This window comes from Oryx dammah, unplaced genomic scaffold (genome assembly GCF_014754425.2).
Source record: "Oryx dammah isolate SB20612 unplaced genomic scaffold, SCBI_Odam_1.1 HiC_scaffold_22, whole genome shotgun sequence".
Taxonomy (NCBI): domain Eukaryota; kingdom Metazoa; phylum Chordata; class Mammalia; order Artiodactyla; family Bovidae; genus Oryx; species Oryx dammah.
This window is the reverse complement of record NW_024070206.1, coordinates 39,441,571-39,468,051: the sequence shown is the minus strand read 5'-3', so window position 1 is coordinate 39,468,051 and position 26,481 is coordinate 39,441,571. Positions and strand designations below refer to the sequence as shown.

Here is a 26,481-nt window from a genome sequence, read left to right as displayed (position 1 = left end):
ACAAAATAATCTAGGTTTAGGGGAATGGCAACCCACTCCAGTGTTCTTGCCTGGAGAATCCCAGGGACGGGTGAGCTGGTGGGCTGCTGTCTATGGGGTCGCACAGAGTCGGACACAACTGAAGTGACTTAGCAGCAGCAGGGATATAGTTATGACCAAGAAAATGAATGAAGTGAATTAGTTCATGAATTGCATTATTTGATCCACACTGTATCTAACAGCTAAATAGCACTGAGTTCTTACACACACACACACACACACACACAGACTTCAAAGGGTTACGGGAGAGTATCTTTGAGAATTCCCTCTTTTAAGGGAAAAGTTAATCAAGTATGTAGCTAGAAATAGATATCAGAAGAGGGGATGGGGGAGATGGTGGTAGTAGCCAGAGTTACACCCTCATAAATATGTGTGAGTTAGGTTACTAGGATGTCAAAAGACTTCAAAGATAGACCCTCGCACCTTTTGAAGATCAAAGTATACGCTTGTAAAAGGACTCTAGGTGAGGAATGCCAAGAGTTTGTGGCAAGGATTCTGGAGCAGTGATTTCAATTCATCCTCATTCTGCGTTATCTTTGTAAGATCTGTCATTATACCAAAGACCAAAAACTCAGACTAAGTAAAATATCTCATGGCAAACTACCTTTTTAATGTGGCCTTAACACTGACCAGCGCCACTCTTGGCTTGTTTAGGTTTTATCAGATTTTCAAGGGGGCAGTTACAATGGGGTAGGAGTCAGGGCTGAGCTCTAGGTTGTATTTCTTTGGTTCAGTTCCAGTTGTTGGGAGATCAGTGCCTTTAACTGATGTCCACAGTTGACATGATGGTTTCCATCAACCTTAGAGTATGGTCATGGCTAAGAAATAAACAGTGGATCACCACCAGCATTATCAGATAATAAAAATTAAGCACTCAGAGTCTGAAATTGTTTTTTTCTTTTTTTAAATTGCTGCTTCAGTAGGAATCAGACTGCTTACCTGGGGGAAAATTGGTCCAAGCTCAGTGGGACAGAAGGATATAAATCCTGAAGTCTTTTACTACAATATGGTCTAGCCAAGTGATGTTGTCCTGGTCTCATCCAGTTAGGGTTACTCTCATCCAGTTACTCTTTAATACAAGAGTCTAAGGAATCACCATCTGGGGTTTTACAAACTGTACCAAAGCAGAGAATCATCCAAAGAAGGAGATCCAATGTGGTACTCTTCACACATACACATCTCATACATACTGGTATGAAGACAAAATCAGTAAAAGAAGTGGAGAAGTGGAAAAGAGAGAAAAGAGCCAAGAAGTGCAGCTCAAGTTGGAAATTCTCAATGGAATCTCATGAACCCCCAGAAGACCTGTTTTTCCATCAAATCCCCAAACTACAAGGGGATTTTAGTGATGACGTAGGACCAGCAGTCTAGCTATGGAACTACTACTACGATTAGTGATTCAGGGCTGGGATACTGACCGTGTGCCGTGTTCAAGCTGATTTACATACAGCTTTATGAGTGAATGCTCCTCAGCCACAGGGCTGGATGCACTTATCCCCTCAGGTAACCTGAGGGATGCAAACAACGAGACCTCGTTAAAACCTCCCATGGACAGAGCAAGGCCCACTCAGAGAGGAAGGATGTTCAGTGTACACAGCTTTATTGAACAGCACCCTTAGAACAGAAACCAGAGGCCAACCTCTGTGAGGAGAGCAAGAATGGCAAATTGTGAACAACGTGCTTGTGGTTCAGAGGGAACATTCTAGAAGGACTGAAAATGGGAAAAAAGGGAAATGATCCTATTTTGGGTTAAGGGATACCATGCACCCTGGAGGAAGCAGAACAGCTCAAAGTATTATAGGAATAGTTTATAGTAGAAGAAGCCATGTTATCCATCTAGACGTATCCACCATAAGCACCGTCCGAGCTGAAATGATATAAAATGACCTTCAGTAAGGATGGGGTCTATCTCTGCTGGACAGTCACAGAATGCAGAGCTTCCTAACACAAGAATCTCTTTCCTGACATAAAGGCACAGACCCGTGCTTCTAATAGATTTTACAGTTCATAATTTTGTTTTTTTAGAGAAGATGGTTGAATTTGCTGGTGGTTCTGAAAAGGAATGCTAAAGGAATATACTGAGGGCTTCAACCATAGCATTTCACTGTGGATGTTCTGTTGTTCAAATGCCTCCGCATTTCTATTTGTTACAGACTGGCTGGATTTATAGGAAGTAAACGTCATGAATGACCACATTCTGTTTATTCCACTAATTACATTTACGGGGAACGTCTTCATCTCAGGTTCCTGATGATGGGCAAATCCAGGGACTCCAGGGGAAAATCAGCAGTGTTCTAAGTCTCACTATGTGTACATCTTCACTAGAACATCCCAGGACATTACAGGGAAACTGAGGCCTTAGCAACTCTTCGAGGAAAAGATTGATTATGACTGGTTTTGAAACACATGAGGCTGTTTTATTTATTTTTTCCTACTGAAAGGCATTTTAAATCTCTCATTCATTTCCCCGTTCCAGTTTTCCTCACCTTTGTTCCTGCTTTCCTGTGAGCCTTCTCCCTGTATTTCTAAAATAATTCCCTGGTGCTTTATTTGAGATATTTGATGAAATGACTTGAAGTATGTCTTGACCTCTGCCTATTCACTGTGCTGGCTTTAGGAGAAGTATCTGCTTCACCTCTTTGCTTACATGGCAATGGACCTTTGTGCAAAAATGAGATCTGTATCCATTCTCTCTCTCTCTCTTTTTTAAAGTTCTTGTTCTTATCCATGAATTACTTATGTAGAAACCACATGTCCAAATTTGGATTTGAGCCTCTAGCCTCAGGAACTCTAGAATTTACTACGAAGATTCTTATATACCTGGAATTTTATGTTATGAGATGCTTCAGAATGTCCATCATAATTCCTTATTGCACCTTGAGATGCCAATTCCGCAGGTTAAACAGGCCATTCCAGGTGCTATAAAAGTGACTTTTTCAATGAGATATAATGCATGTGTGTTAGAAGTAAAACTTAAACATACTGTGCATTCTTACTATGGATGGATTGTAAGTGCCAGTTTCCAGGAGTGACTTTCATCCCCAAAACCATCCCTGCCCTCTCCGAAAGCATCCAAATGAATGAAATTGATGCCTCGTGACAGATATTTACAAACAAGTTGCTAATAATAATCTTCTGCTCTTGGCTTACATGAGAATATTTTTCTTGCCACAGAATCAAGGCTCATTATCAAAGAGACAGTTTGTTTTATAATAGGACTGGAACTTACCTCCTGGTAATAAAAGGACTTCCTGAGGAGGGGACAGAGTGGGAGAACAGGGTGTCATTCATGCTGGTTACAGGTCTGGGTGGCCTAAAAAAAGCACAATGTGGATAGAAAGTTAAAACAAGTAAAAGTCACAAGTTAAAACTATCCAATCCCTCAAGGAAAGAAGCTGGGAAATCAGAGTTTTTATCTTGTGTGTGTGCATGCTAAGTCGCTTCAGTCATGTCTGGCTCTTTGCGACTCCATGGACTGTAGCCTGCCAGGCTCCTCTATCTACCAGATTTTCCAGCAAGAATACTGGAGTGGGTTGCCACGCTCTCCTCCAGGGGATATTCCTGATCCAGGGATTGAACCTGCATCTCTTATGTCTCCCGGATTGGCAGGCAGGTTCTTTACTACTTGAGCCACCTGGGAAGCCCAGGTCCTATCTTACCCAGGATCAACATGAATTTTTACATTTTCCAATTCAATTCTTGAAGTGTTTTGGGAACTTAAATTTCCTTGAGAAGACAAAATGTCTGTTAAACATTGAGCGGGAAAGATCTCTGGATGCCACAGGAATGTTCATTCTTGAGCTTTGAGCCTTGGTGTACAGTCATATTCTTGGATGGAATGAGGATTTTGAGGCAGCTAACTGCCTTCTAAATGGGTTTCCCAGGTGGTTCAGTGAGAACGTGCCTGCTAACTCAGGAGTGTGCTCAGTTATGTCCGACTCTTTGTGACCCCATGGACTGTAGCCCTGCCACGCTCCTCTGTCCATGGAATTCTCCAGGCAAGAATACTGGAGTGGGTTGCCATTCCCTTCTCCAGGGGAATCTTCCCAACCCAGGGATCAAACCCAGTTCTCCTGGATTGCAGGCAGATTCTTTACCATCTGAGCCACCAGGGAAGCTCTCACCAAAGCAGGAGATGCAGGTTCAATCCCTGGGTCAGAAGATCCCTTGGAAAGAAATGGCAACCCACTCCAGTTTTTTTGCCTGGAAAATCCCATGGACAGAGGAGCCTGGCGGGCTGCAGTCCACAGGGTCTCAAAGAGTCGCACATGACTGAGTAGTGACTGAGTATACACGCACTGCCTTCTAAAAAGAGAAGCCCAGAAAATTTGAGGATAATCAGACTCCAGATCTTCTTGGAAAGAGGAGGATTCTACAGAAACTTCATCCTGTTTTCCACATGATGATGGCCCTCTCCTGGTATTCCCTGTCTGTAGGGTCCCAGCTGCAAAATCATATTGTGCCTTCTTTGACCTTTGTTCTAAGGGAAGATGCAACTAAGCACCACAGGGATTTACTGACTTTCTGTTATCTGGACATACAGTGCAAGGCAGCCCATAAACACTTGTTTTCTATATTATTAGAGGAAGAAAATAGGGTTCAATATTCCTCAGAATTGTCCACAAGCCTAGCCTAAATATCAACTGTATCACGTCTGGCATCCCATCTCAATTTGCACCTCACCTTGTTATTCTTTCCCTATCGGTGAGGTCTTAGTTCAGGTAAAATGATAGAGCTAAGATCCCTGCCTCATCTCCAAGCAGTTTTTAGTCTCACTTTAGATTCAGGTGTTCCATGGTACGATGAGAAGGGATTCAGAGTTCAGAAGCTGGGTGACAGGGCAGGGTGGTGTTCTGAGTCAGGAAATTTTGGTTTCACTATAATGCTACATGTGAGTTTGACAGTACAGAATTTTTTAAAGATGAAACATGAATACAGTAGCCTATAGAATCTATTTGTGTTGACTCGATCAAGTCAAATTTGTGAAGGTTTAATTTTAATCTTAGGAAACAGGAATTAGTTTGGATTCTACAACGAAGGGATTTCTAGGAAAAAAGGAGACATGTTTGTCCCAATGTATTTATGAGAATGGACATGACCCATGGCAGGTTTTCAAATGTTAGCACAAAATGCAAAAATTCATTGAAACTAGGTTCCCAGTACCTGGTGCTAAGCTGTGTTCTTAAATTTTTATAAAGACATATTCTATGTTTGGTGAGGTCAAAATAGTAGGATTGCTATTTAATCTACTCAAACATATTAGCCGAAATTCTGAAAACTTATTGTTTTATACTACTTATCTAGGATATGTCTAATACCTGCGACTAGTTTAAAACTAATTCTGCTTTGAACAGTACACTTTCACTTTATAAGAAGGATGTTAATTTCAAACAAATGTGCTCTGTGAATTTTGAAAGGTTAGGTTATATCAGATTTAAAACATGAAGCAGAATAAAATATTTTCATTTTAACTTTGAAAAAAGTGGAAAAAAATCAGCTTGGCATTTCTGGTTTTCTTTTGCCTGTTTATAAATGTCTCCATCTTGCTCTCTCTCTAGGAAATGAGAAAACAAGAGGGTCTGGAATGCTTTCTAAGTAGGTTGGTACATTTACTCTTTTGAACCTGGTTACCACAAAGCTGAATTTGCAGTTTCTTAGTCTTTGCGCTTTACTACACTGTGTATGACAAACCTAGAGAGAGCATTAAAAAGCAGAAACATCACTTTGCTGACAGAGGTCTATATAGTCAAAGCTATGGTTTTTCCAATAGTCATTTCTGGATGTGAGAGTTGGACCATAAAGAAGGCCTAAAGTTGAAGAATTGCCACTTTCGAATTGCGGTGTTGGAGAAGGCTCTTGGGAGTCTCTTGGACTGCAAGGGGATCAGACAGTCAGTTCTAAAGGAAATCAACCCTGAATATTCAGGGGAAGGACAGATGCTGAAGCTGAAACTCCAATACTGTGGCCACCTGCTGGGAAGAGGTGACTCATTGGAAAAGACCCTGATGCCGGGAAAGACTGAGGGCAGGAGGAGAAGGGGACGACAGAGGATGAGATGGCTGGGTGGCATCACCGACTCAATGGACAAGAATTTGAGTAAACTCTGGGAGATAGTGGAGGACAGAGGAGCTTTGCGTGCTACAGTCCATGGGGTTGCAGAGTCAGACATGACTTAGTAACTGAACAACAAGTAAATGGCCTTATGTGTAAGGTTCATCATGAAAATGTTGAACCTGGGACACAGAGGCTAACCTTGGCACCAAATGGAAATTTTCAAAAGGATGTATTTCCTCTACAATCACATGCCAAGTTACTTTGGCATTCTTTTCTTAAAATGAAACTGCTCAGCTTAACGGCAGAATTAGTTTTAAACTAGCCTCTTGTCTCTCACTTGTTTTGTGTCTCATAACCACTTATAATTATAAGTCTTAATGAGTGTACTGAAGATTATTCAACTACTTACCAAGTATCTCTGGGCAGCAAAAGAATTGAATAGAATAGAGACAGTTAATCATGACAATATTTACAAGCAATACAATAGCTAAGAACAAATGCCAAAACACCAAAATATCACCACTTAAGTGGCTTTTACATGCCTATGATGATTTAGAATAGCTAAATGAATAGTATGTTTTCAGATTAGAAGTCTTAGATATCCCCATCCATATAAAAAAGAACATGTATATCTATTCAGGGAAATAACATCTGGGGAATAACAATTATAAAAATGTCTAAAGCTAAAATAATAGGAACAAATCTGGTGGATTCATGTCAATCTATGCCAAAACCAATACAGAATTGTAAAGTAAAAATTAAAAATAAATAAATAAATTAAAAAAAAATTAAAAAAAAAATAAAAATAAAAAAAAATAATATCAATCGGATATTGTACATCTGGAATTTCTTGTGTGTTATTTCAACAATTAAATATTTTATACAATTTGTCTTTTATGAGACTGATGCCCTAACTACTGTATAACAAGGCATCTCAATTTGTCCTTTAAAACTGACATTCACCATGGAAACATCTATGAGTACAGATCAGTGTTTGGATTCAAGGACTGTTTTAATAATCTGGTTAAATTTATGGGACTTTTAGCAGAAGAAGGCAAATTTCATGTAGAATTTTAGGGGAATCCTGAAACTCTCCATGGAATCCAAATTGTGTAGCTGATGCTCTCAGTTCAGTGAATAACATATCAGATCATATTGCCAAAATAAATGAAAGTTAAAACATTTTTACTCATTGGTCAACTAAATCTCACACCCACACACACCCACACACTCTCTCAATCTTGAGCACTGACTGGGCACAGAGCCCAGTGTGGCTGACATGAGGCTGGCTTTACTCACACACGTGGCCTCATTTCTTAATTCTGTCTCCAGGTGGGAGGCCTCATCCTCATTCCATCTGCTGCAAAGCTCTTGGAGCCAGGCTGTCCACCCTGTCCACCCTCTAACTATCTATCCCACACCCATCAGCTCGGATTGAATGCTGCTCTCTTGGAGGTTAACCCCAAGGAGGCCTGATAGCAAGTGACTCTGTGGCCCAGCCAGACAGCCCAAACCTACTCTGAGTTTTTGTTCATTCATGGACAGCTAAGTAACTGTCCCCGGCTATGGGTAAATAAGTCGAGACTTTAGAACAGCTTGCATGAGATCACTTTCTGCAAGTGGTTGGTCCTTTGGGATACTTCCCGGCTCTTTCTACCCCTGGTTTACTTTGAGGCTTATTTTTAGGAGCAAAATTTCTTAAAATAAGTCAACCACATTCTACAGAATCAGTTTACATTAGTTTTTGGATGCTTCTAGACTGTGCAGATTGCTAGGGACAACGAATCCTCAGAGTGCAAACAGAAGTAAACCAAACAGAGCCCATGAGATTTATACAAATTCCTCAGACATGCTCAGCACAGTTGTTTTTTTAGGATCTGTATAGGTCCATCGGGAAAGAGTCACTGCCTTCCTAAGGCTCTGCGGTCCACCACAATGCCTCTAAGGGGCCATGCTCGCAGTCACCTGAAGCAATAACCTTGTCTTGGTGGATTCCTAACATTCAGAGGTCTCATCAGCCCACCTCTTGATGTCAACAGGCAAACATGTGCCCTGCAGAACAAGAGGTTGTGCTGAACTGCACAAACCAAAATTCAGTTCAGGAGAGGAACTGCCTGTTCTAGAGGCTTCTTGAGGCCCCTGTGACTACCAAATTCCTAACTGTAGCCCCAAAATAGCTAATGAATTTCTTTCTTCTTCTGAGCCCGAGACATCACCAAGGAAGAAATACTTTCTTCTGCCTGAACCTCCTGTTTTCTGAGCCACCCAGGCCTGAGAGAGGGCCCCAGGGGGAGGGGCTTTTGGGAGATGGAAGATGTGAGTGGTAGCACCATTCCTTGACCCTGTACCCTCTGCTACTCAAACTCATACACACTTTGGAGAAATTTTTTTAAGTCTGCTTTTGGATCATCTGTTGAATTTCCCCAGCAATCCCTCCACTTCAACCCTCCCTTACACAAGCCATGATTCTTCTAAAGTTATGTCACTTGGGAGAAAACAATAACCACAGCAATAATTTCCATCTTTGCTGGCATCTTTACGATGACTGGCTCTGCAGAGAACGGAGACAGTGGGCTTCTGGATTAGGGGCTCAAAGCACGCGTGATGTTAACGTACAGGATGCTTTACTATTGGCTGATCATGGTAATCCCACTGATTATTAATGTCCAATTGTGTAAACTCCACTAACATCTGTATTTCATAACTATACAATTTTTGAATATTTTCTACTTCGAGGTGAATTATATGGTGCTGCGTTCTTGTACTTCCGGGCAGAAGTATTGTATACTTCTTCATGAAAAAAAAAAAGAATATATATATATATATATATAAAATCACCTGACTTTCATTCTTTCTTTAAGAAAATAAAATCTAAAACTCGGTCCCTGACAACTGATAGGAAATTGTCTTCGTATGGATCTGCACACATGTCAGTGAAGAGCTGTCTCTCAGTGTGGAGGGCAGATACTCACACGATGTGGGCCAAATTGAGTGGTTTCTCAGGCTGGTCAGGGAACATGGGGTGCAAGGGCTCACGGCTGGAAGCACAGCTCAGAGACTTGCTTAACGCATTGGTTAGCTTCTTAGCAGGTGATTTCTGGAAGGAAGAACAAAGGTTCAAGTGTTAACAATCAACACTTATGTAACATTTTATCAGACGATTTGCTTTCATACTATGCTGTGTGCTAAGCTGCTTTAGTCGTGTCTGACTCTTTGCGACGCCATGGACTCTAGCCCACCAGTCTCCTCTGTCCTTGGGATTCTCTAGGCAAGAATACTGGAGTAGGTTGCCACGACCTCCTCCAGGGGATCTTCCTAACCCAGGGATCGAACCCGAGTCTTACGTCTCCTGCCCTGGCAGGTGGGTAATCTTTACCACTAGTGCCACCTGGAAGCCCTTCCATGATATATATTCATTTATTCATTCAGGGACTCTTCTTTAAGATTTACTCCAAGTCAAGGAGTTGGCTCCAGTATTGCTGGAACCAGAATGCTTGGAATTAGCCACCAGGGTACCTGCCGCTGGCTGCACAGTGTCAGCAAATGCTGTGAGAAACGGAAGCAGTCACTGGGGTCAGAACATCCGAGCCGGGATTTAATGAACAGCAGGAATCCTTCTGACAAAATTCAGGGGACTGGAAGGTATCCAGATGGAGGAAGGCCAGGAGATCCAGTTCTGGAAAGGGAAAGCGGGAGGCAGACCACTGAAGTCCTATATACCACATCCAGGACTGTGGTCTTTATCTCAGGTGTGGGTGGAGACAATGAACAACTTAAACCTCAGAGGTGACCTGATTCTAGAAGGATTGCTTCAGAGCAGAAAATGGTTTGAGAGGGATGGGAGTGGAAGGCAGGAGAGGAGTGGGAGGTTTTGCAGGAATCCAGAAGCAAGATTTTCAGGTGTGGCTGGACACATCCAATTAGAAGGAAGAGCAGAGCTTAGCCTGAGTCTTCAGAATTTAAAGTTCATGTTCTTTCCAGAGGACATGCTATCTCTTTTTCATTTAGCCCAGTGGAATGTTTAATATTTCACAGCCAAGATGATCAAAAATAGTCCACCACATATAATAAATCTTTATGCCAATTTTTCCTTTCAGTGAGAAGATTTATAATTTTGTCACTTTCTTTGACACACAGAGTGCACAACTGGCAATATAAGGAAGAGACTTTCATCCTCATTATTTAAAAGCTAAGTCATGGCAGCACTGTCCACAAAATCCCTCTTTGACTTTGGCTAGGAGACGGAATTCTTAGAACACTTGGAACAGCAGTAATGACTGCTCTTTACCCCATAAACACTGGAGCTCCTTTGTCCTCGTGAGGAGTTCTAGTCTATTCTGTAAACACATTGTCCTATCGTATAGGACAGATGTCCTATACGCAGAGTCCACAACCTCTAAGGAAAAGGCTCCTTATTTAACTTCAGCATTTACACAAAACAACAATTAAAAAATGGGTTAGTCTTCAAACACCAGCCCTCTAGGATTTGAGACAGAACACACTGGGCTTCTCAGGTGGCTCAGTGGTAAAGAATCCACCTGCAGTGCAGGAGATGCAGGTTCAATATCTGGTCTGGGAAGATACCCTGGAGAAGAAAATGGCAACCCACTCCAGTATTCTTGCCAGGATAGAGGAGCCTGGCGGGCTACAGTCCAGGGGGTCACGAAAGAGTTAGACACGACTTAGTGACTAAACAACAACATTTGAAAACTGGTAATATGCTGTCAATAAGACAATTTTCTCCTACCTTCTATATTAAATTGTATTTCATGATCTGTGCTAGTGTATCAGTTCTCAGCATGTGATGTAGCTAATAGTAACAGGTGGCATTTGAACTGGAATAAATTCTCAGTATACAATGCCTTAGTGAAGAATTCTTATTTGAACTCAGACTATGACATGTGCTAAACAATTAATATATAATATATTTGCACTGAATATCAGTTCCTAATAATAATTCCTCAAAAGAACATTCTGATTTAAAATGCATATTCTTAGTACTCAGCCATACAAAAAGAATAAAATGCCATTTGCAGCAACATGGATGAACCTGGAGATTATCATACTAAGTATCAGAATACTTTCATCACAAGGACAGGTTACCTTCAGCATGTTAATATCACATATCAGCTCCAGCAAGTTAGTCACGTGCACTATTCATGAAAAGATGATTTTCTAATACAACCACAATCTTTCCCTTCTTCCAAAAAATAAATAAATAAATAACATGAAATAGCATCATTAAACCCTCATGCTCTCATGTCTTTCCTTCACATTCCAGTCACGCTCTTAAGGAACTCCAGAAAGATAAAAGGAACTAACAATAATTTTTAGGCAATCCCCACAACCCCGCCCCAAATTGAAAAGAGCGTTCACTTACTGTGAAAAGGAGATTATGTTCCAGAAGGCTGTCACCTAAATCAATACTGACTTACCTGTATACCAAGAGGTAATATCATTGGAGTGTTCTTATACGTTGTCTTAGGAAGCTACACTGGGTTCAGACTCAGAAACCCCCGTAAGAGGAGCAGTGGGAGGGGAAGGAAGGAGTGTGAGAGTAGAAGGTAAGTATGCACCCTGGTTCTCTTGCTGTTCCCTTGTGCTCTGGACAACACTCACACACCCAACTTACCCAGGACGTGTACTCTTTCATTTGGTGCTGGTTGCTATGGGAACCACCGGCATGTCCCCTCCAGAAGCAGTCTTGACAGAGCTGGTAATTGTGACACTGTTGGCATCGGTAGCGAAAGCCCAACATGCTCTCACTGTGGCAGTACGAGCACTCAACCGGGTGGAAGACTGATGGGCAAGCAAACGAAGAAAAAGACAAGGAAGCAAGAGTATGAGTCAGAAGAATGAAAAATACAGCCCAACAAGAATTGCGTTTTTCTGCTGAATAACAAGACTTCTGATGACAGTTTGGTCTGAGAGAAGTATTACGTTTATTCCTAGACTCTCACGACCCTTTTCCAGCACATGTGTGGGGGTGGGAGAAATCAAGTGGGCTGGAGGAGAGGGGTTCTTTTAACAGCACATCTCTGTAATGCTGTTTACTCATCTTACTCCCATCCCTTACCCTACAAGAATGTAAATTACCCAAACTGGCTTGCCTTTCCCCTAGATGCTCTCTGTCTCCAGGAGACCAGCACAGCTCACTGAAAACTCAGAAGCACAATGGATGAACACAGATGGGTTCATCCAGTGGGTAGTGGGTAGAGAGCAAATATTAGAGAAATGGAAAACAAGAGGAAGAAAAAGAAAAGAGATGGGAGGAGAGTAGAAAAACTGGACGATGAGAATATTCAGTTATATTTTAAAAAATAGAGTAGCTAATGGGCTTATTTAATGAGTGACATTGTCTTCATTTAATAAACAGATTTTTAAAAAATTTTTTGAGAGGCAGATCGATAGGGGCCCAAAGAGATGGACAAATTATCTGAATTCAGTTCTAATTCAGATAGTTCAAGAGACACTTTCTCTGGCAGGAAATTTGAGTTACAAAGCAAGCAAGGTATGAGACTCAAAGCTAACAAACGATCAGATCCAAGTAATTGTATGTTATGAGTTAAAGATACTAACAACAACAAGAACAATTCTTGCCTTTGGTGAAGTTACTCTCTGGCTAACCAGCCAGGGAAAATAATGCAAAAAAATAAAAATAAAAATAAAATAAAGATAAAAAGTAAACTGTAGAAACAAAGACATAACCAAATTTTGAACACAGTGTCTTCTGAACCAGTATTATATCCTTCTTTTCTGGCTCTTGGGAAAGACCTGAATTTAGGGACAACTCTTCTGGGACATGGTCTAAAGAACTCATTTTCTGCAACAGGAAATACTGAGAGGAGGCATGAAATTACAACTTTATAATTGGAGAATGACTAGTTCTCAGACTGCAAACAGTAATATGAATTCACCCCACATGATCTGGATCTTGACTGCTCTTTGCTTTAGCAGATGAATAAGAAGCATAAAAAAACCTATGATTGTTAGTGATTACAGAGAATCTAATGAGATCTTTCTTTAAATCTCCATGAGCAAAACAATAAATTTATAACTTGAACTAAGAGAGATAACAAGCGCAGACACCAAGTGTTCTAAATGGGAATTTAAAGTTAAGCTAACTTTAACCCCAATGTATATTAAAGAAATGTGTAGAAGATTCTAGTAAGAGATAGGGGATAAATTATTTTCTATTTAAGGCTGGAGAATTCCCAGAGTTAAATTAAACAATAAATGAGAATATCTAAAGAGCAGATGGAGGCATTGAATTGTTCCCTGTTGAAATTTCTTTAAACCTTGTTCTGAACTGTATTTCGTATTCAAGTTTGGATATGCCAATAGTAATTACTTTAAAAAAATTTTTTTATTTTTACTTTATTTTGCTTTACAATACTGTATTGGTTTTGCCATACATTGACATGAATCAGCCACAGGTGTACATGAGTTCCCAAACATGAACCCCCCTCCCACCTCCCACCCCATATCATCTCTCTGGATCATCCCCGTGCATCAGCCCCAAGCATCCTGTATCCTGTATCGAACATAGACTGGTGATTCGTTTCTTACCTGATAGTATACATATGTCAATGCCATTCTCCCAAATCATCCCACCCTCTCCCTCTCCCACAGAGTCTAAAAGTCCATTCTATACATTTGTGTCTCTTTTGCTGTCTTGCATAGAGGGTTATCATTACCATCTTTCTAAATTCCATATATATGTGTTAGTATACTGTATTGGTGTTTTTCTTTCTGGCTTACTTCACTCTGTATAATAGGCTCCAGTTTCATCCACCTCATTAGAACTGATTCAAATGTATTCTTTTTAATGGCTGAGTAATCCTCCATTGTGTATATGTACCACAGCTTTCTTATCCATTCACCTGCTGATGGACATCTAGGTTGTTTCCATGTCCTGGCTATTATAAACAGTGCTGTGATGAACATTGGGGTACACGTGTCTCTTTCAATTCTGGTTTCCTCGGTGTGTATGCCCAGCAGTGGGATAATTACTTTTATCATAGAAATACTTGCTTTTATAAAAATAAAAGCACATGACCAAAGTTACATTACTCATCTCTTTTGCGTAACTATAGCCATTGGGAGCTTATAATTTGGAGCACGTGACTAAGGATTAGCAAGGTGCTACCGTCCAGTTTTTTCCCCATCTCCTCCACCTATTCATGTTCAAGTGCTTATGAAGAAAGAGTCAATGGCCAGGTATGCCAACAGTGGAAGTTCATACCTAAAACAAATACTAGAAAATGTCACATTCCTTATTGAGGTTCTTCTTCAGTTATAGTGAGTTTTAAAGCCACATCTTACTTGTAACTGAGAGGTAGATTGTGATATTTAATAAGTTTTTAGAATGGACCATCCTAACTTTGCAGTGTGCCGATAGGGCTTTGCTGATCAGGGAGAGAGGTCAGCTCTATTAAAAATCAGAACTACTAAACAGACCTCCTGAAACAATGATGTTGGCTTAATAACTATAGACTTGATAGCTTAATTTCAATAATTGCCTTAAGAGTTTGGGATTAACATATATACACTCCTATATATAAAACAGATAATCGACATGGACCTACATATAGCTGCTGCTGCTGCTGCTAAGTCGCTTCAGTCGTATCTGACTCTGTGCGACCCCATAGATGGCAGCCCACCAGGCTCCCCCGTCCCTGGGATTCTCCAGGCAAGAACACTAGAGTGGGTTGCCATTTCCTTCTCCAGTGCACAAAAGTGAAAAGTGAAAGTGAAGTCGCTCAGTCATGTCCGACTCTTCTCGACCCCATGGACTGCAGCCTACCAGGCTCCTCCATCCATGGGATTTTCCAGGCAAGAGTACTGGAGTGGGTGCCATTGCCTTCTCCGCTACTTACAGCACAGGGAGCCAAACCCAATATCCTGTAATAATCTACAGGGGAAAAGAATATTATACATATATATATACATACATATATATATGTTCTCCTGGGTTCCCTTACCCTACTGCTCTCCCCCCGGGTGCCCTTTCCCAATAAAATCTCTTGCTTTGTCAGCACAAGTGTCTCCTCGGACAATTCATTTCCGAGTGTTAGACAAGAGCCCAGTTTCGGGCCCTGGAAGGGGTCCCTCTTCCTGCAACAAATGGTGACTCTGGCGGGACTCTTCTTCGCCGAGACTGACATCCTGACCACTCGGGGTACTCAGGGGCCAGCTTGCCTGCCAATGGGCCAGACCCAGAGGCTGCAACTGGGACCCTTTTGTCCCTGGTCTCCTCCTGACGCGGACAACTGGCCAGAGTGCCCCAACCGGTAAGTAACAAGAAACTTTATTGACCTCTCTCCCCTTGTCTCTCTCTTTCCTCTCCTTAACCCTTCCTATCCTTCCCTGTTTTTCTATTCCCCCGGTCCTGGATGCAGGAATCTGGTCGAAGGGCGCTCAGCCTGAGCTGAGGATTGGAGACTGATCACCTCCTCTTGGCAGAGAACTTGAATTCTGGTTCTGGTCTGCTCTGATTTCTGGTAGGGCCGAGTTCCAGTCCTCCCTTCTTGGGAGGCCCAGGGAAAAGTCCCATAACGCCTGGGTGTCTGTAGGTGGCAGGAGACGTCTGTAAGGCTACCCCTTTCGCTCCCCCTCTCCCGCCTCCTCCCCCTTCTTCTTTCAACCTGGCTTCCTTTCCTCCCTTGAAATCTTTGATGTTAGTACTTGGATTCTTATATTTAAGGTCTTCCCTGGTGGTGCAGAGGTTAAAGCATGTGCCTGCAATGTGGGAGACCTGGGTTCAATCCCTGGGTCGGGAAGATCCCCTGGAGAAGGAAATGGCAACCCACTCCAGTATTCTTGCCTGGAGAATCCCATGGATGGAGGAGCTTGGTGGGCTACACAGTCCACGGGTCGCAAAGAGTCGGACACGACTGAGCAACTTCACTTTCACTTTCAAACCTGAATCACTTTGTTGTACACATGAAACTAACACAACACTGTAAATCAATTATGTTACTGCAAGTTAAAAGAAGGGTTAAACAAATTGCCTGAGCTCAGTAGTAACTACTCACCGTTTTCTACATTTGCCAGTCGATGCAGAAGGGGCAGCCAGACCAGGCACTGGGGGGGAGGATCTGACATGAGCGTGTCCAAGAAACCATTTAAGGTGACTTTTTTCTGCATCAAAAAACCCCACAAGAATTTAGAACCGAGAATAATCTTAACATACCTGCTATGTAAATATCATTTGAGATGGAAGAAACAAGACATTCAATTAACCCCTAGTAGACAAAAAAAAGACAGAGCTCGAGACTAGTTCTGAATTCAAAACATTAATTGCTTTTCATAGTTGAGCCTACACAGGACTGGATTATCTCTACTGAGGCTGAGTCAATATTATCACAAGGAGGAAAACAATTTCGAGAGGGTCATTTTTCATACACAAGGGACGGGATGAAAATGATGAGCAAAACTGGGGAGTAGGCATTCATCATAAAATTTTACCCAATAGTACATCATAGCAGGCTCTACAATTTCCAAATCAGTCAGTCTTCTAAATGTGTAGAACAGCTAACTCTTCAACTTCCATAAAAACTAACAGCTTTGTGGCTAATGTGAATGGTTCTGCTATACAAGATTAGGAGTAAATCCTGTTTGGAGGGAGCTTTCCCCTCCCTGTTAGAAGGGTTTAAAGGAAAAAAAAAATCTCTTCTTTCCTTTCTTTATATATATTTTTTATCACAATTCAGTTGGCTTCTGGGTCATTATCCTGGACTTTTCTGATGTAGAAAATAAATGTATCTTATCCATAAGTTTCTTTCCAAATGAGAAAAGAAGTTCTATTTTGCGGGGGTGGGGAGGGAATAAAAAGACTCCTTGATTGCTTCAGGTCTAGAATCACTAAATTTCACAGAATGTTTCAGGAATGCTGGCAGAGGAAATTGCTTTGGAGTCCAGGGACACACAGCTTTGTAAGGCTTGTTGTTGTTCAGTTGCTCAATTGTGTCTGGCTCTTTGCAACCCCATGGACTGTTCCCTGCCAGGTTCCTCTGTCCATTGGATTCTGCAGGCAAGAATACTGGAGTGGGTTGCCATTTCCTTCTCCAAAGAAGTTCTACTAATACATGATATTTTAGTAGTATGAGTGACAAAAAATTCACATGCAAAGTAACTATTTTACTTAAAAATCTGAATTAGAATATCAAGGTGGATGGGACAGTTTTATATTTTTTAGATAAGAAATTAGCCCTGAAGAGCCATAATACATTTTCAAGGCTTAAATCTTATACTTGTCCTTGTAATTAAAAAAAATAACTCTTGGTCTCCTTTTATTAATGTTTTTATTGGTAGATATATTTAGTTATTTACCTCAAAATACTGGGCTTCCCTGATGGCTCAGGGAGTAAAGAATCCCCCTGCAATACAGGAGACACAGGAAATGTGGATTCCATCACTGGGTCGGGAACATTCCCTGGAGGAGGGTGTGGCAACCTCCTCTAGTATTCTTGCCTGGAGAAGCCCATGGACTGAGGAGGCTGGTGGGCTACAGTTCAAAGGGTTGCAAAGAGTTGGACAGGACTGAGCAAATATGCATACACACACATCATAGTACTAAATAACTTAAGCTTTTATAGGATTGTTGTTCACATTATGATTGTTAATAATTTTATTTTTAAAGTCTTTATTGAATTTGTTACAATATTGCTCTGTTTCATGTTTTGGTTTTTTGGCAACGAGGCTTGTGGGATCTTAGCTGCCGACCAGGGGTCAAACCCGCACCCCCTACACTGGGAGGTAAAATCTCAACCACTGGACCGCCAGGGACATCCCTAGCGTTGTTATTAAAAGAGAAATTATATAAAGCATAAGTAATGACACAGTACTTTTTATAAAGCTACTACAATTCATATGTCTAAAATAGTACTGTGGTTTAAAACAATCACTTGGGGTGACTTTCCAACGAAGCAATTAAAACAATTTTGGAATTTCATCATTCAAGCTGCTGCTATAGCCAGTTTATGAGGCACAAAAACAAACTGGTCTCATTATTTATTTATTTTGCCTCTATTTCTACTTCACATAGTTTTATCCATTTTGACCTTTCATCGTACTGGCTTAAAATCACTCCTGGAAGTAAAACAAAGATGCTATGATTTCAACATATATAAATTTCTCATTTTTGAGGATGTGTAAAAGATTACATAATGAGAAATCTCTAGGATACTTCATTTTGAGCAATGGCAACATCCTATACAATTCTTCTTGAATATATAAAATCCCATTAGATTAAAAAAGTCCTATTGTTGTGGCTGGCTTTTAATGAGAAATACTCTGAGGCATTGGTATATTTCCTGAGGCTTCTATACTGGGCTACCTGAAATCAACAAATGTACAAACAAACAAGTAAATCCAGGGAAGGAGAGTTTAGTCTGGGGTTTAATGCAAGAGGCCAAGCAATCAAAGATGATGAGGAAAGAGACAATTAGAGAAGGCGAAACTAGCAGGACTTGGGGATCAATGAGACATTCTGGGTGAAGAAGCTGTATAGAAGGAGACTTAGGTGAATGGATCCATTCTGATGTCCCCAGCTTGAAAGGGAAATAGAAAGAGGAGCATGCTGAGTTGGGGCCAGGGATCAAGTAGCCATGCCAGCCTGGGGGCGGAGGCATGGGAAAGGTCAGCAAGGCTTCCTGAGTGAGGTTCTGGGAGTAGAGTTGATACTTAGTGTATCAAACGATCCCTTCTCTTATTGAGTATATGGATACACTGATATATACTCTATATACATCCTTGACCTACAGGGGTGCCTGAGGTATTTCTGACCTCTTAGATCACCAAGTAAACAGAGAGATGAGGTTTTCTAGCTGGACAGTAAATGCAGCTGTTTAGTGGCTGCTACGCACTGTTTGCTTATAAAGTTTGGATTTTTAAAAATTGTAAACAACCTTCACTTTATGGATTTATAAACCTCTACCATGCTGTGCTGGAGAATAGTTCTAGACATGTCAATTTGCCACATGACTGGACAGATATAGACATGGATAGCCCTCCAGACTATGCAGCTTCCTTCAGCTGACTTGCTCCATTCCCAATTAAGACATGTGGCTCTGAACCCCAACTTAGTGGATAATTTAGGGCCTCGCAGATCCCACAGGGCATGTGCGGAGATTCTTTTTTGTCTCCTTTGCTAAACACTGATGAAACTTAGTCCTGGGTCAGACTTGGGTTTTATGTGAGGCTGAGTGACAATTCAGCCATTTAGATAGTGCGGTCATAATAAATGATTCGGAGGGTTAGGACTGTTGTTGTTTAGTCGTGAAACTGTGCCTGACTCTGCAACCCCATGGACTGTAGCCCGCCAGGCTCTTCTGTCCATGGGATTTCCCAGGCAAGAATACTGGAGTGGGTTGCCATTTCCCTATTCCTCACCCAGGGATCGAACCCACGCCTCCTGCACTGGCAGGCCGGTTCTTTACTGCTGAGCCACCAAGGAAGCCAATAGCGTTGTTAGTAGAGATTAAATTAGTGCAAATAAAGAATTCTGCGCGATGCTGGATCTAGGTCAGGAAGCACCACCGATTATTATCCAGATGTGCTGCACTCAGTTACTGACTCAGAAGTCATTTGTCAGAAGCTGGAAGACGCACTACAGGTTATGATGAATAAATAGGGACTTGGAGGAACACACAAGAGAGCACCCGCTGAGAGATACTTCCTTAAACAAGTCGTTTCCTACCTGTTGAGAAAAACAGGATCTCGCTGACTGTTCTGTGTAACCAAATGAAGGACCTTCAAAAACTGCTGTGGGTAGCTTGAGAACTTCCCGTAGGAACTGATCGTATCGTCCATAAACCATAACCCCACTGGAGTCAGAAATCATTGAGAAAATATCTGATGGATGGAAAAGGAAAGATATTTATTCACCACATAAAGATTTCCCACTGTTTTAGCTCAACATATCTACTGTAGATAACAAAAAATGTGGCAGAAATTAAACATGTAATTTATTATGAAAGAATAATATGAAAGCTAATTTTTATGCTGAGATATTCTTGGCATGGTGTTTTCTCTGGTATCTTTTTGTAGATGATTTTGGCACATAGCATTAACTAGCAATTTGGATAAAATTAGCATATTTTGATAGGACAGAGAACATCTCATTTTTAGTTTGAGGTCAGTTATCAACTCGTATATATACTCAATGGGAGGAATTTTTGTATATGTGAGAAATATGCTGACTTCTTTTGAAATACACAATGAAAATTTTACTATAATGTTAGGGTTTGTGCATATCTAGCAAGGTAGCTATTTACTTGTCTGTGATGTATAGAACAGTCTTTTGGACTCTGTGAGAGAGGGCGAGGGTGGGATGATTTGGGAGAATGGCATTGAAACATGTATAATATCATATATGAAACGAATCGCCAGTCCAGGTTCGATGCATGATACTGGATGCTTCGGGCTGGTGCACTGGAACGACCCAGAGGGATGGTACAGGGAGGGAGGAGGGAGAGGTTTCAGGATGGGGAACATGTGTATACCTGTGGTGGATTCATGTTGATGTATGGCAAAACAATACAATATTGTAAAGTAATTAACCTCCAATTAAAATAAATAAATTTATATTAAAAAAAGAAAGTGTTAGTTGCTTAGTCATGTCCAACTGTTTGTAATCCCATGGACTGTAGCCATCAGGCTCCTCTGTCCATGGGATTCTCCAGGCACTAATACTGAATGGCAACCCACTCCAGTATTATTCCCTGAAGAATCCCATGGAGAGAGGAGACTGGCATAGTATCACTAAAACTTTTGGGTTTTGGTTTAATATATTGAAAAATGAAAGACATATATAAGGATAAGGATGCAATGAGAGCACTTGATTAACTTCTCATAGAAGCAGAAAACTTCCTATAAATCAGTGTTCTGGGTGGAAGGCAACTGATTTACAGGGAAGGGTCTTTTGCCTCATGCAGTCAAGAGGAAGCCTAGCCTTGCCAATGTTCAGTGAGGTAAAGTCAAGGATCCAGATTCTTCTCAGCAGAGCCGCTAGCTTTATTGGACCTCTTTTCTTCAGTTTTTGCCACTATGTGCACTGAATGAATATTCATGGCATAATTTCCCAAAGTACTCTGTAATTCCTCTGTGGAAATCACTATTGGAAGAAAAGGGTTGGCTATTATATAGTGTGTCACCGTGCTGGATTGTAACGAGGCCAACACAGCTGCTGGGATAAACTGTTGTAAAGTCAACATGCTACCTCTGTTCATTTTGGACTTAATTTTTCAAGGTCAAAATGTAATCTGGGGACATTGTTTCATACCCCAGTCAGATGTTCAGCATATTACAGGCTTTTATTAAATTATGTTTTGAGGACGTGAACTGGCTGTCATTTTTAAAAAAAATACTCCACTTACAAAGGATTTCTATTGTGCTTCCAATAGTTAATCAGTTATAAAGCTACAGAAATTCTACATGAGCAACACAAATTAATGATGTTCTCACTCATTTTCACAATGTTGTTTCCTTAGTGAATTTCATCTCGTTTCATTATAGTCAAAAAAAGAACTTGCCAACAACAACAAAACCAAAACCCTCTTATGCAATTCCAAATATAGAAACTCAAGAATTCCAATCTAAAGGAGGAAAAAGAAGCCTTGAAGAAGTAAATGTACTTTCTTATTAGAACTACCATCTTTTTTATTTGAGGACAGTTTGGCTAATTATAATTTTGTCATTCTGATGATCTTCTAGACCTGGGATTTCTAGGCCAGGGCACATTTTTGAGAAGGAGGTTAGGCTTTTCAAATCCACACTGAAATAATTTAAACATTTCTAACTAGAGTCAAACTTGAAAGGCACCAACAGTGACCTTTCATAAATGTGAGGCTAATATTAAACTCACTTGTACTGATGAAATTCTACTAAGTAATAGATTAAAGTGAAGTGGCTGTTAATGGCCAGTCAGGTTTTTAAAAAGAAATGAGGGGGCACAACATGGTATGTGTTTGTACCTTAATTTGGAGACCTCTGTCTCTCTCTATATATATATGTATATATGTATGCAGATACATATAATATGCTTATAATGTGAAATATATGTATATCTATATAATATAGGGCACTATTTCAAGGATTAAACTAGTTACTAGATGAAAAGCACACTGATGTATGCTTGGCACCTAGTATACAGTACAGAAATGTTGTATCTTTTTCTTGTTGATTTCATATCACACTTTTCTGCCACTCACCTTGTATGTTTAGATGCTGCCTCCCCAATAGGATTGTTCTATAAGGTTCCAAATCATATTTTAAATTACCTGTGCGCTTCCTACAGCTCCACATAGTTACTTTAGAAGAACTTACATTCATGGATTTGTTAAATGAAAATTAACATAATAAACATGTGAAATTGTGCTATGCCATGAATACACAGGGAAATCAGGACATAGCTGTTGTCCCCCGGGAGGTCCTGGTCTACTGGGGATGACAGAGATGTGCTTACATCATGGCTGAAGTGACATCACACTTGGTAACAAGGTGGTGTGAGCAGAGGAAAGTGGGGTGTACAGGGTGCAGCAGGAGCTCAGAGACAGGGTTCCTGCAGGGAGGAGCGAGTCAGGGAAGGTTTTCTTACAAAGGGGACTTGCAGGCCAAGTGTACAGGACAATGAGCGATGAGAAAGATACCGAAGAATTAAAGGCAGCCCAATGAGTTAGAAATATTACCCTGCGGATAGGCTTGGAGGCAGAACAACCCATTCATTAATAGAAACTCAGGAAATACAAGGTGTTTTCCATAATAATAGTTTTTTAAATAAAACAAGCCGTCTTCAGAAGCTTTAGAACAGCACCTGACATTCCAGGCTTATGCCACTGGATTAAGAAACCTTTAAGATCCTTAACAGCAATAATCGGATCAAAGATATTTTGACAGAAAAGGAGTATATTATATTAGGTCAGTTTATGTACAGGGCTCTGTGTTCCACACCTGCAGGGGGCGCCCTCACAGGCTCTGCTGCCTAAGGGTACCTGAAGGTCACCCTGTTTGTTGGCTCCTGGTGGCCCTGAGTATTGGAAACTGGGGTACAACGTGTGGGGTTCTTGTCCCTTTTAATGCATTTAAAGCAATATTTAAAACTCAACTTCAAATTTTCTGCTGTTTTCTACTTTTTTGCTTTTTAAAATTTCTAAATATTTTCAGCCAATTACTCTTGCTCTGTGTTCCCCAAATGAAGGGGCTAGTTGGCATGAACTAAATCTTTCTCATCCCTGTGCACAAAAACAGAAAAACTGCCAGACTAGCATACTGGCTTAAAGGGAATTAGAATTTAAAGAAGGAAAAATAAATCTCTCAAATTCTGAGACATTCCATATCCTTTCATTTTATTTTCTTATTATATAAAGCAATGCTTATTACAACATTATTACTCTGGCTGTTTTATGACTAAATGGAAGCCAGCAAAAGAAGAGTAAAGAAAATCCTTGATTCTGCTCCCCGAGTCAGCCACGGCGATCTTGGGTGGAACTGCCCATATTTCCTCATTCAGTCAATGGTTATCTAAAGTGACTAAGGACATTCATTTCTCATTAATACGTATTTTGGAGAGGTTCTACCAACCAAACTGCTTTTAGCTAAATTGCTTTTGGTCAAATTGTTTTCAACTGACTTACCTGGGAACCATGAAAACTACCTTCCTGGGATTAACTATTCAAAGAGTGACTCCTCAGTCAGAGAACAGGGACACCACACTCAGTGATTCAGGTCTGGGGGGAAGGCAACGTGATCACACTATCTGTTTTTCTACAGAATTTGTGACACTCTGCAGCTTCTTTCTTTCATTTTATTTCTTTCTGGGTGGGACCATTTTTATGTCTTTATTGGATTTGTTAATTGCAATGTTGCTTCTGCTATTTATGCTCTGGTTTTTTGGCCTGGGGGCATGTGATCTTAGCTCTCTGACCAGGGATTGCGCTCACACGCCTGCATTGGAAGTTAAGTCTTAACCACTGGACGACAACAGAAGTCCCTGCAGCTTATTATTTTTGCAGACTGGAGAGCACAGGCTTCTTCCAATGGGACTTAAGCATCTGTGACTTCTTTCACTAAGCTGCAGAGGATTGACTTTGGCCACTGGGGAGCATGCATGCTTTGCTCACTGATCGTGGGTGTCTGGTGAATGATGGAATAGAGTGAGGAAACAGCACTGGAGCAGTTATTAATATATTGTTTGCTTTAAATAACTGGACTTGCGAGAGAATTTTGAGGGTTTCAACGACTGGCAAATATCTGCTCAAACAGTTAGTTAAAGCCTGAGTTTTGTAATTGTGCCAATGTTGTTTGTTGCTGATGTAACAACCTTTCCCTCCATCTTTATTGGCCCCACATTTCTTCCTGGGCTAAGGGATAGAAGAGGCCCTTCTCAGCCCTGGAGGTGAGAATGACTGGAAGATTCCATGACCATCACGGGCATTCCTTTCCCCTCTCCAGGAACTGATAAGAGTAACTGGTCTGTGACGCCACCCTGGCCATGAGACTTAAGGGTCAGGGACCTCTGGAGTGGGTGTGACTCCTGAAACTGCTGTACCCCCCTTTACCCTCAGAAGAAGGATAACATCTGACACAGAGGAAAGCCAAGTAGAAAGATGGAAGGCATTTGGGTCCTTGATGGCATAGAATCAACTCGGTTCACAAGAGGCTCTGAGGAGTTCTGAAATATAGAAACCTGGCTTCTTAGTTTTCATCAAACTTATTTTCTAATTTAATTTTTTAAATTAGAGGATAATTACTTTACAATACTGTGATTTTTTTTTTTTTTTTGCCATACATCAACATGAAATGGCATTAGGTATACACATATCCTTTCCCTCTGGAACCCCCATCCCACTCCTCTAGGTTGTCAGAGAGCACTGGCTTTGGGTTCCTTATTTTATTATAAGATCCTTTTGTCCACATACCTAAGATTAAATAAGTATTTGGAAGTGTTTCTTAAGACTTTGAAAAAAAATTTGCTACTGTTCTCAGCATAAGTGGCCAAAGGTGATGTGAGGTCAGTAGGCAAGGCCCTCGTGAGTTTCTTCCTCTGCCCTGGTTCCTTTTGCTAAATGTTCTCTTCCCAGCCTAACCCTGAAGGAAATGTCTTAGGGATTACGCTGTTTTTTTTTTTTTTTAAGTTTTTATTTTTTTAAAGTTTTTTTTTTTTTTAAGGACATTTTTTTTCTGCCACTTTCTGACTGATCTGTTATCCTCAATCAAGCACTGGGGTGGTTTTTTAATTTTTTACATCTTTCAAGTGAGCTGAAGGTAATCTAAACTGGGCCTTATGAGGGTCTGCTTGGGCTTCTCTGAATCTTGACTGCATTTGGCTGGTCCATGAAAGAAGGTTCCTGGGAGAGAGGGAAGATGTGTGGTTATGTGGGGTTTCCATGTACCGTCCCCTTATCCATTGCTTTAATGACACAACTCTTCTTGGGGTATGTCTGGGGAAATGCCAAGAAAAAAAGTTTTTATTCCTGTATTTTTCTTTGTTCTTCCTCGGTGCATCAAGAAGCAAGAGATTACATTCAGCAGCTGACACACCACAGGTTGATGAAAAAGCCTACAGGCTCTGTGAGTAACAGGTGATTACAGCCAGTAGGGACCCTACAGGTATCTAACAAAATCCCCAAATTTAGGATGGAGAAGGAAGCTGAGGACTAAAGAAGCAATAAGTTCCATAGGATAACTCAGTGAATTATTCACAAAGCTGGGCCTGTAACTTGAGACTCCCAGTTCCTAAGAGAGTGTGCTTTCTCATAGGGCATTATAACTCAGACTCATAATACTTAGTGGAAGAGAGAAGGTTACATGGTAACTTTTCTTCAAAATAGTCACATATACAGAATTTTAAACTAGTTAGAAATGAAAATTCTTGCCCTAACCCCCATTCACTTTAGGCCTACTGAATCAGAAATTCTGGGAATGAGACCCAGAAATGTATTTTTTAAAAGGCCTCCAGGTGATTCCACACATACTAAAGTTTGAGAGCCACTGGGGTATGGAAAAAAGTCAGGGTTCAATTCCTGGCACCATCTGTGATTAAATCTCCAAGTCTCAGCTTCTTTACCGAAAACATGCCAACTAACCAAGAAAACTCCCACTGCTTTTATGGTTAAAAAACTACCACATTTAGTGACAAAGTGTACACAAAAGGCTCAAAGTCACTCAATGCACTTTAGCGATCATGTCTCTATCGGAATCAGTTCATTCGCAATCTATAGTTTCTGCATGTAATTCCTCTGCCTATACCCTGTCAATATCTGCCTTGGAACCGTTCAAGTCCCCAGTGATTTGAACAGCACTCACTGGCTGAGAAGAATGAGGAAATGTGCTGGGAACTTTGGCTTGAGATGATTGAAGAAAGAAGGTTTCCTAACATTACCTTCA

The 26,481-nt window shown here is 40.8% G+C and overlaps 1 protein-coding gene across 33 annotated transcripts in view; it reads right to left on the bottom strand.

The window, feature by feature from the left end:
• The window catches only part of DTNA (dystrobrevin alpha), a 443,139-nt gene that overhangs the window by 67,895 nt on the left and 348,763 nt on the right, over positions 1 to 26,481 (bottom strand). For 16 of the 33 annotated variants that reach the window (XM_040264850.1, XM_040264822.1, XM_040264829.1 and 13 more), the window contains 5 exons: positions 19,796 to 19,950; positions 16,131 to 16,236; positions 11,726 to 11,892; positions 9,066 to 9,190; positions 3,269 to 3,352 (listed from right to left, as the gene is read on the bottom strand). In XM_040264850.1, coding sequence (XP_040120784.1) covers positions 3,269 to 3,352; positions 9,066 to 9,190; positions 11,726 to 11,892; positions 16,131 to 16,236; positions 19,796 to 19,950 — 637 coding nt within the window. Of the gene's footprint in view, positions 1 to 1,457; positions 1,548 to 1,615; positions 1,907 to 3,268; positions 3,353 to 9,065; positions 9,191 to 11,725; positions 11,893 to 16,130; positions 16,237 to 19,795; positions 19,951 to 26,481 lie in introns of those variants that run through there. The other 17 variants (XM_040264848.1, XM_040264818.1, XM_040264821.1 and 14 more) reach the window with 2 other exon arrangements.